Source organism: Littorina saxatilis, linkage group LG5 (genome assembly GCF_037325665.1).
Source record: "Littorina saxatilis isolate snail1 linkage group LG5, US_GU_Lsax_2.0, whole genome shotgun sequence".
In the NCBI taxonomy this organism is placed as follows: Eukaryota; Metazoa; Mollusca; class Gastropoda; order Littorinimorpha; family Littorinidae; genus Littorina; species Littorina saxatilis.
Window position 1 is genome coordinate 42,552,439 of NC_090249.1, and position 10,918 is coordinate 42,563,356.

Consider the following 10,918-nt stretch of genomic DNA (forward strand, 5'->3'; position numbering starts at 1 on the left):
AAGTCAGCTCAAAATAAAAGTGACCAATCCCCACGAAAGAGCGAGAGAGAGACATCCAAGCACTAAGTACCAGAGTCCACCTCGAAGAGAAAACTCACAAATAGAAGGTCGCCAGTTATCCCCTACCAGTCCCTGCGAACGCAGGGAGAGAGGTAGCACCCGACAGCAGCCACTTACGACTGTGCGTAAGCTACCGGAAGTGAGGACCCACGGTGGTCAAAAACCGATGTGACTGGCAACCATAAACAAAATGGCTAAAAGCCAGAATGTTCCCAAAACAGTCTGCTTGAAGGTAATCGAGAGTGAATCAAAAACCGAAAGCAGAAAACCAAGACTGGTAAACGTAAACCGTGAAGCCAGCCAGCCATAAGACTCCCGAAACCAGAGTTCTCAGGGAAAAAACAGGCAGTTAACTTCCTAGCCAAATCAAGAGCCTACCTGAGTTTGGCCAGAAACCCAGAGCGCGTCTGTCCCTGTCTGAAGACAGAGTCCAACGAGGAGAAAAAAAACGGACAACCGCCCTAGACAAAGTTGCCTTTTGTAGCCGGGCGACTGTAAGGAAACCCGACCCAACGGACGTCATCCGGACTCGCCTCATACTAAGATGAGGAAGAAGAGAGGAAAGGCCCAAGACTGAAGTCACAGGAACCGAACCTTAACTAAACCTCTGCCCGAAGGAGAAGAGTAGCCAAAACCTGAGAGAGAGGAGGAAAGCCACAAAGAACTACTCCTCAAACATCCATTGTCCAAGACAATGCCCCCTCAGGAAAACCTGAATGTTACTTCCGAGGCCAACTCAAGTGAACCTTAAGTTTGGACGAAACACCAGAACGCGTCTGATCACTAGAGAAAGACAGAGTCCGACTCGATGAAAGACAACAAGGACCAAAGTCCGAACGTTTGTGGCCAAACAGGGGTAACCTGAAGCCAGAGAACCCCACAAGCCACAAGAAGCGGGAAGGCAACAACCACCATCGCCGCAACGTGGAATGGCTGTTGCCCGGCCAAGGCTGCCTATTGGCTGCCAGCTTAGCTTAACCAGAGGAATGAGCATGCTTCTGCTAAGCATGTTTCTGAGTATGCTAGCCCTACCTTCCTTCAACCTTTGTAAAGCAGTCAGAGACCTGGTGATCTCTACTCGACTGAATCTCTACTGCAGGCAAAGTTTAAGCGACTCTCTTTGACTGTTCAGGGAACTGAGAATGCGAAAGAAACGAGTCCCTCCGACACCCGCCGTACGAGCGTAGAGAAGGAAGGGCAGCCTCATCTGCTCCATGCTCACCCTAGCAAGGGCTGGCCAACAGAGTAGAGAAAGGAGGCAAGTTCCAAAGGCTGAATAAGCAAGAAGGAACAAAAGGTGAAGCCCGTGTAGCCGAAGCCAGCCAAGGCTGAGCATGTTCCGGAACTGAACCATAGTAGAAACAGCGGCAGAACCAAAACACTAGAGATACCACCTTCGGGAGGAGATGGCCTAGCCAAAACCTGCAAACCGTGGTACCTACAAAAAGGTGACTAAGGAACCGGAAGTAGAAAAACATCCTATCTTCACGGAACGGAAGTCCGACATCGACAACAAAGTCAACCAACAAGGAAGCCACCAATGTCGATGCACCCAAGGGAAATCCTGAGCCGAAGCTTGAGCTGCGACGGAAATCCAGAACGTGTTCGATCGCTGACTAAAGACTGAGAACCAGAATAGCTCAGCTACGAACGCAAACCGAAGTCACAGTTGCTGGTGGTAAACTGATGAATGAGATGACCGGAAACCGGAAAACCATCCAACCGGAAAAAGACCTGACTTATCCCCCTACTGACGGTCGTGAATAGGGGAAACGTCCAGGGCCACCCGAACTGACTAGGCAGTAAACGCAACACCCAACAGGTAAAGTGAAGACTGCCCCGGCTGAGGCTAAAAGCCTAAATGCCCGTAGGCCAGCCGCTGTTCCTCACCCACCGACCTCCGAAGGAGTGTCAGGAAGAGGAGAAGTGTATCCGAACAGAGCCGGAAATGCAGCAGACAAAACCGCAAAAAACGGAAGCGAAAGATGCATAGAGTAGACTGAGGCCGGAAGCCCGAACGCCCGTAGGCCAGTCCTCTGTCAACTCCAGTCAAAACCGCAACGTGTACTTGAAATGGAGGACTTATGCTTCCAGTAAAACCGGAAACACCACGCCGACAACGGCTGCCGCACTGGTGAAACACAAATGCCCACGACGGAACAAGAGTGAGACAGACCAGAAGAGGACTGGGGCCGGAACCCGAACGCCCGTAGGCCAGTCCTCAATCAACCCCAGACAAGCCACTACGTGCGCTTGTGATGGAGAACCTATGCTTCCAGACAGGAAGTGTAGGAGGCCGAAGCCCCGCCCGGGAAAACCTTCGACGTGACCTCTGCCGCAGCTTAGAGGCCAGCGTTAAGCCTTTTTCCCAATAACCAGCACGTGTGGAATCGCTGACGACAGACTGAATGTCCGACACAACCGGCGAAAAAACCGAAGTCCACGTACTGGTGGAAGGCCGGTGAAACGGCATAACCGGAAAACCGGAAATCCGTCCCCCCCGACGTCGTCCTAACTCATGCCTTGACCAGGCTAAGAGAGAGAAGACGGCAAGTCTGCAGCCGCAGGCACCGGAACGGCAGTCGACGCGACAACCGAAGGTTGAAACGCTGACTACATCGGCCAGAGCTGAGACACCACCTGCCCGAAGGGCTGGCGTTGCTCCTCAGCTACCGACATCCGGGAGGAAGTGGAAGCGAAAGGAGCAGTAAATCCGGGTGGAGCCGGAAAGCACCAGACGAGACCGCGAAAAGCGGAAGCGCCGAATGCGAGGACGGAGGCCGGAAGCCCGAATGCCCTAAAGGCAACGTCCGGTCAACCCCGGAAACGACCACAGCGGGTGCGTACGTCAGAGGACCTATGCTTCCAGCGAGTGCCGGAAGCGCAGCGCCAGAAACGGCTACCGCCATTGCTCCGCCACACAATGGTCTTCGAGGAAGCCAGGGTGTGACTGAACAGAGGACGAATGCCCGGGGGGCAACGTCCGGTCAACCCCGGAAACGACCACAGCGGGTGCGTACGTCAGAGGACCTATGCTTCCAGCGAGTGCCGGAAGCGCAGCGCCGGAAACGGCTACCGCCACTGCTCCGCCACACAATGGTCTTCGAGGAAACCAGGGTGCGACTGAACAGAGGACGAATGCCCGGGGGGCAACGTCCGGTCAACCCCGGAAACGACCACAGCGGGTGCGCACATCGGGGGACCTGGTCAACCCCGGAAACGACCACAGCGGGTGCGTACATCGGGGGACCTATGCTTCCGGCGAGTGCCGGAAGCGCAGCAGTCGGAAACGGCTAGACAACTCCGGAAACGACCCCAGCGGGTGCGTACGTCGGAGAAGTAGCCGGAACCAACTGCCGCCATTGCTCAGCCACACAATGGTCTTCAGTGAAGCCAGGGTGCGACTGAACAGGGGTTTGCGGGTCGTGAACCCGCCGAAAAGAGCTGTGTCCCAGCAGGGACTGTCCGACGGCCTCACGAGGGCCTGTGAACCAGCTCGACTTACTTGAATCGCCAACCACAGCGGTAGAAGACGAAGAAGCAAAACATCCGCCCTAGACAACGTCTCGGCCGGAAGCGTCAAAGAAGCCAACAAGGTGACGTCGCCCACAGACAGCGGGACCAACGGAAGACGCAGGCTTGGAACGCGAAAATTTCTTCACAAAGATAAAGCAGACACCTGCAACACCTGATCTGCTAACGGCAGAGAAGGCGAGGAGAAGAAACAGGACGTACAACAGTATATGACTGCCCCACAAAGTGTTTGTTCGAGGCAGAAAGAGTAACGAACAAAACATAACAAACATGTTAAATCCGAAACCACGACCAGTCCTACGGACTGGTAGATACCTGCTAAAGCCTAGCCAAGTAAACCACTGTCAGCAAAGCTGATACACAAAATGGCGGCCAAGCGATAAGTTACTGGACAAAATTTAGAAGTCCAAAACGGACGAAAATTAAGCAATAACAAAAATTCCTGTCAAAGTAATGACGAAATATGAAATGGCTTACCAACTAACAAAGCAGAAGGCAAAAACGCAGGTAAAGTAAGGAGAACCTCACCATAACATAGGCCTAGCCACATAAATAAGCTGTCAGGAAAGCTGAGCAACCGAAAGTGGCGGCCACAAGATAAGTTACTGAAACGCATTTAGGAGTCCAAACGGACAAAAAGTCAGCAACTATAGATAAATTCCTGTCAAACCAAAGACAAGAAGGAACAAGCTTACCAACTAAACAAAGCAGCAAGCAAGTAAGAAGGTAAAATTACGTTTACCTCCAAAATACATCGGCCTAGCCACAAAAATCTGTCAACTCATGCTGACAACAAAAATGGCGGCCAACAGTAGTCACTGAAAAATCACAGGTCCAAACACGGACGAAAATCAGCAACTACAACAAATTTCCTGTCAAAATAATGACCAAAATGGAAAGAGCTCACCAACTACGAAGCAGGAGGCAAGATAGACGGTAACGTGGCCGGTGGGTGTCAAAACAACACCAAACAGCGCAGCCACAGGGGAGCCCAAAAATCAACAACCTGCTCCCTCGAAAGCTGTAAGGTCGAATGATATGAACCACGTGTTCAGTAGCAGTAGTGACATGGCATGCACGATGGGAGGTAACTCCCCGGGTGTATGGTCATTACCATGGCTACGTTTACACTTTTTGTGGTTGGGGTTGCTTCCCTTAGACGGTTAGCCTTTTCAGAACCTAGCATCTCCGATTGTGTCAATGCTACATGTGATTCGGAGTAGGAATATGTAATTTAATTCTTGTTACTTATTGTTTGTCTGTGCACTTAAAAGACCGTTGGGTCGACATATTTGTGATTGTAATGTATTGTTTTGTCAATAACGAACGTTCCAACAAATTACCTTTCTTGTTTTTTGATAGTATAAGTACAGTTAGAAATGTTTTGGTTTGGTTGTGCACAGTCTTGTCTGAATGGAAGGAACTGTTTGCTTCATTGAGGGTGCTTCTGTGTCTCATCCTGTAAAAAAACCCATTGGATAAAAGGGGGAAGATCGGATTTTGTTTTTAATATCATCTTTTTGTTGATGTTTTGTGACACTATCCCAATGAATTTTGTACGTATGTACCTGTACAGCTTCAAATTGTGAAAGTAAGGTTGTTTTTTGTGAAGGACCACAAAGACGTAGAGTGCAATTGTAGATTTGTAAGTTTGGTTTATTTTCGGTTTCTGCCATTTTTTTGCATGCCCCCCCCCACCCTGTCTGTGTATTGCTTGTGTGCCATACATGTGTGACTGTATGACACTGGCAGTTCTTTTTAAAAGCGTAAATATGTAAAAAAAAAATTATTAGGTGTTACCGTGTGGGATAAAGTAAGTGTGTGTGTGTGTGTACATGTACAAATGTGTGTGTAAAAGACCGAGGCTGTGGTATTTTTTATGTAATCATTTTATTATCCTCACAAGACATTTTCAATGAAAATACATGTACAATCAGTCTCATTCAAATTTTCTGCAAGCACTCTCTCAGAACATTAACAGTACAGTGTATTTTATCTTTAAACTTGAGGCACCATCTACAGAGTTAAATGTGTCACTGCTTTCTGTACATGCATGTTTGAATGTTTCATCCAAGACATTGGCGCCACTATGTAGCTCTGTGTCTTGGTTTTACAGTTCTCAAGGTATCAAGGTCGGTACTGTTTTCAAGACGAGTAGGTCAGTCTAGCCGGCTTTTGAAACAGTGGAACCCTTGTTACACAAACCGACTGCATTCTTTAAAGAACATATATTGACCATTGTCTTTGCCATAATAAGCCAAATGTAAAGTAAATGTAAATGTAAATGTTCTTATTTTGAACAAAAGATATAGTTTGCGGTTGTTAATTACGAATGTGACCGTTGGCTTCAGGTTGACCAGTAAATCCAGATACATAACGGCACTGCGAGCGTGCCGCATTTCGCTCCCCCAGCCCACATGTTTGGTTTTGTCTGAGACTAACTAGGTCACCAAAATTTGCAGGAAGAGGAGAAATTTGGTGGGAAAACTTGCATTTAGTCAGTCAAGGCATGGTCTCGCGTCGTGGCCGGAGTAGAATAGCTTTGTGACTAATAAATGTTAAGTTAGATAGCAGAGTATCACTATTGCTGGATGTTGATGAATATAATATCTGTGACAGACAGGGATTACGACATTTGCCACAGAGTCGCCTGAAGTGTGTGAAAAAGTGAAGAAAGTGTCTTTCATGAGTCATGAGTGACTTCCAACGTGCGTGACTGTGATACGCGGTGTTCTACCGAAAACATCAAGCAACGCGTACAATATTATTTTCTCTAGAAAAGTCTGCCATAAATTCAAGACATTGGTACCTAACTCACGATCGTATTCATCCACAAAATAACTTCAGCTTACTTTTCAGCCCAAGAAGAAAACGTTTTTTTCGGATGAATATGTTTCACTTAAAAAAAAAGTAATATAAACCAAACTAACAATCGAAGAGTGCAGACTATCTTTGAAATGATTTATTAATTACAGAACGATCATTGAAAGTGTTTCACTGTGCTCAGGCAGATTAGCCAGTGGTGTCATGTAGCATCCATGGCGGCTGCAATAGCGTGGAGTTACCGGAACTTTGAGGTCAGGCAACATCTGGAAAACGTTGTGTTGCGGGTATGTGTGCCGTAAAGGAATGAGCGGTGCGTGGACATTATTGTTCTCGTGTCTTTAGCTCTGCCCAGTCCACCACGACTGACAGCCATTTGATTTTGAATTCAAATTTGGTGAGTGAATTTTTTTTCTGAAAGTACGTTATCCAGGGCTTATTATACACACTTTTTGGGGTGCATGTGTGGTGTACACCTTGAAATGTTTGCCTGACAAAAATGGTGCTTTTGAGTTTGGTGTAGACAGAGTTTTTTTGAAAATAATATTTCAAGTGAGAGCTCGTTTCCTGAAAAGGGTTGGACATTATAAAGACTGAAGTGCCACGCGCCGCTCTGCTTTTATACCCGACCCTCGGCCTAACAAGAAGCACACAATAATATTCGAATGCCTGTGTCTGTAGCTGAATGGCCGCTCATTGCTTCAGAAATAACAAAATAAATGCGCTGCAGAAATCTGTTCAACTTCTTACCATACATACATTTCATTATTCCAGCTTTATCTCAAGCTCGCGCTGTGAACTCATGCCAGTGTGTTTCTTCCCATAACAAGGCCACCTAACACTTGTCAGCTCATCTGCCACATCGAGAGTTGAGAAAGCCCAAAACAGATCGACTGCTGAGGTTCTAAAATTCAGAATAAAACAAGAAGAGCAAACGCTCGATCGAGTCACTTTCGCAGTTCTGAATATTATATGAGGCATCAGATGGACAGGAAGAAATTGCTATTCACAACACAATGAGTCACGTTCACATAAAATTTGAGCCCGGTCACTTTTATAGTTTCCGAGAAAAGCCCAACGTTAAGTTGTGTGTTGCCGAACAGAAAAGGCTAGTTATCTCCCTTGTTTTTCTGATAACGTTCGTAAAAGGCTACAGATGTAAATACTTTGATGTAAAGAATAATCCTACAAAGTTTCAATCACATCCGATGAACTTTGTCAAAGATATAAAATGTCTAATTTTTCCTTTGACGCTGACCTGTGACCTTGAAAAAGGTCAAAGGTCAACGAAACCATCGTTAAAGTGTAGAGGTCATTGGAGGTCACGATTAAACAAAATATGAGCCCGATCGCTTTGATAGTTTCCGAGAAAAGTCCAACGTTAAGGTGGTGTCTACGGCCGGCCGGACGGACGGCCGGCCGGACGGCCGGACGGACAGACTAACACTGACCGATTACATAGAGTCACTTTTTCTCAAGTGACTCAAAAACCAAGAATGGGAGGTTATTGGATTGTTTGATTTATGACAAAACAAAATTAATCATCTTGCAAGCGAGTTTCGTCGACAATTTTGGGATAAGTTTATTATCGGTATCGTAAGTGTTTGTTTATCTACTAAACTGACCACTGGGTAAATGTAACGTTTTGTTTTTTCATAAATTAACCTTTCCAATAATCTACCATTCTTGTTTTTTGATTTGGTTTTTTTTGGTTTTTTTTTTGCTTAACGCCCAGCCGACCACGAAGGGCCATATCAGGGCGGTGCTGCTTTGACATATAACGTGCGCCACACACAAGACAGAAGTCGCAGCACAGGCTTCATGTCTCACCCAGTCACATTATTCTGACACCGGACCAACCAGTCCTAGCACTAACCCCATAATGCCAGACGCCAGGCAGAGCAGCCACTAGATTGCCAATTTTAAAGTCTTAGGTATGACCCGGCCGGGGTTGTTTTTTGATAAAGAGCCAACTTTATATACAGCTTGAATAATGACACTGCTCGTCATATTTTTTCTTCATTCCATTCTGTCAATCCAAGCATTTCATTCATGTTCATTTGAATTTTGGTTGAAACCGTTCCTTATGTTCTCACTTTGTGTGTGTTTCTATACGACTACGAGTGTCCGTGTGTATTTTCCTTGGAGAAATGTCAGACTTTCTGCTTCATTTTCTTCAGAAGATTGATCTGTTCCATGGCAGCTTTTCTCTTCCTCTGCAACACAAAATTAACAACCATGCTTTTAATTCCTGCGTTTTTCTTTCAAATCATAATTCATTTTTCAGCAAAATAGATGCAGAAACCGAGATCAAAAGTTAACTTCATTCTTCATAAAAATTCTTGTGCTCTCCCTGAATTAACTGTTGTCACAGAACAGCATATCCATTACTGTTTTTCTCGTCTCCTTACACAATTACCTTCTTTTCACAAAGAACGTACACACACACGCACAGACATAGGGACACAGACATAAGAATACAGAACCCTGGAAATCTTGCGTTCCCCTCCCCCTCCCCCTCCAGCATCCCCCAAACACCACATCAGTCAAATTCAAGAATAGTGTCAACATTTGAACTTTTTCTGCAACAGTTCCCCATGTTATTATGTCCCTTGAGCATGGCAATGAGTTTCATGGAATCAATCAAATTTTGTACGTGGAAATAGTCTCTTCCTTCCACAACGTTGCTTCAGTTTCAACACACTGCCACAGCTCTCTCGCTCTGCAAATGTTGGTACCTTGCAACAGCTATCATGAATTTGGGAAACCATTCTTCAACATTACACCCTTCTACACCCCCCCAAACGACGTAAACACTTGAAATCTCACCTGTGGAGTACCAACAACGTCGATATCGCCTGTCTTCTTCCTGTTCAGTGCTGGATCGTCGATGATCTCGTCTCCGATGGTCCCCAGACTGGGCTCGATTTCGGGAGAACCTGGTGCGGACATGAGACTGTCTTCCTCCTCCTCTATCATAGAAGAACCTGGCATCGTGGAGGGGAGGGAACTGACAGCAGGGGTGTGGGCAGTGGTAGTTCCCCCTGATCCCAGGTGGGGTGAAGGTGCTGGGAGAGTTGTGGGTAATGGAGTGATGGTCTGTCAAGCAAGAGAGAGAACTAGAAACATGTACGTGTAACCCTCAATTGGTTCAGTATGTGTGGGCAATGGAGTGATGGTCTGTCAAGCGAGAGAGAGAACTAGAAACATGTATGTGTTACCCTCAATTGGTTCAGTATGTGTGGGAAAAAAAACGTAGGTGTATGCGGAGACACAGACACCAGCAGCTAAAAGACCAAAACCAAAACATTCCAAAGTCTGAGTTGAATGTCTGCCCCAATTGTTTGTTTGTTCGTTCATGGACTGAAACTCCCACCGCTTTTACTTGTATGACCGTTTTTACCCCGCCATTTAGGCAGCCATACGCCGCTTTCGGAGGAAGCATGCTGGGTATTTTTGTGTTTCTATAACCCACCGAACTCTGACATGGATTACAGGATCTTTTTCGTGCGCACTTGGTCTTGTGCTTGCGTGTACACACGGGGGTGTTCAGACACCGAGGAGAGTCTGCACACAAAGTTGACTCTGAGAAATAAATCTCTCGCCGAACGTGGGGACGAACTCACGCTGACAGCGGCCAACTGGATACAAATCCAGCGCGCTACCGACTGAGCTACATCCCCGCCCTGTCTGCCCCAATAACTCGAATAACAGCTATCTTTTACACGTATCAGCTCTCAATACCATTTCTACAAGTCCAAACCTCTAGAACTCAACCTGACGGACAGATACGAAGATAGGCTCATCCTCCCTTAGATGAAGGTTACCAGCTACACGAAACCCTTGCAATCTAGCTTCTTCTTCTGCGTTTCTGAGCTTTTTACTCCAAGGGTCACCTAACGGTGAAAGTTTTACAAGCCACACAGATTTCCCCCCTGCCATGGCGGCAGCATGTCTACGTCTTTGAGGGTTCATTGCAAATCTAGCAAAGGTGTCAAACTTCCCAGCAGACAACAAATTTCATCACACTGACCTTGCTGTTTGGGTTGAGGGTGTCAAAACGATGACGCAACATTTGCTGATCGTACTCGCAGGACGCTAGTGCCAGTTTCAACTCATACAAGAGCACAATGTCCTGTCGCAACTCGTTGAAATGCTGCACCATCTCTTCTGTCGGCATGGGGTTGAACTCTAATCACACAAGAGAGGGAAAAAAAGTTCAATCATATAAGATACAACATCAGCCAACTTCTTTGTCAATAATGCAAAACATTTCAACTGTAGGCAAAACCATTCTGAATCTTTCTGTCTGGGGTCTAACTTCTTCAATAGATCAACTTGGTGCTGAAACCTTTTGTCAATCCTTTCTTGCAGGAAAGGTAAAAAGACCTTTCATGCAATGTGAAAGCTGAGATGGTAAGAACAACTTTTCTGCTTGGATAAAGGAACAACAGCAAGCAAAGAGAGAGAGAGAGAGAGAGAGAGAGAGAGAGAGAGAGAG

General features: G+C 46.4%; 1 protein-coding gene across 1 annotated transcript in view; it reads right to left on the minus strand.

The window, feature by feature from the left end:
* Positions 1-5,465: 5,465 nt before the first annotated feature.
* Positions 5,466-10,918, minus strand: part of LOC138967185 (DNA methyltransferase 1-associated protein 1-like) — an 18,164-nt gene continuing 12,711 nt past the window's right edge. Inside the window, exons 11-13 of the mRNA XM_070339704.1 lie at positions 10,451-10,608; positions 9,247-9,516; positions 5,466-8,633 (exon numbers count right to left, since the gene is read on the minus strand). Of these exons, the coding sequence (XP_070195805.1) occupies positions 8,571-8,633; positions 9,247-9,516; positions 10,451-10,608 (491 nt within the window). The 3' untranslated portion in view covers positions 5,466-8,570. The remainder of the gene's footprint in view (positions 8,634-9,246; positions 9,517-10,450; positions 10,609-10,918) is intronic.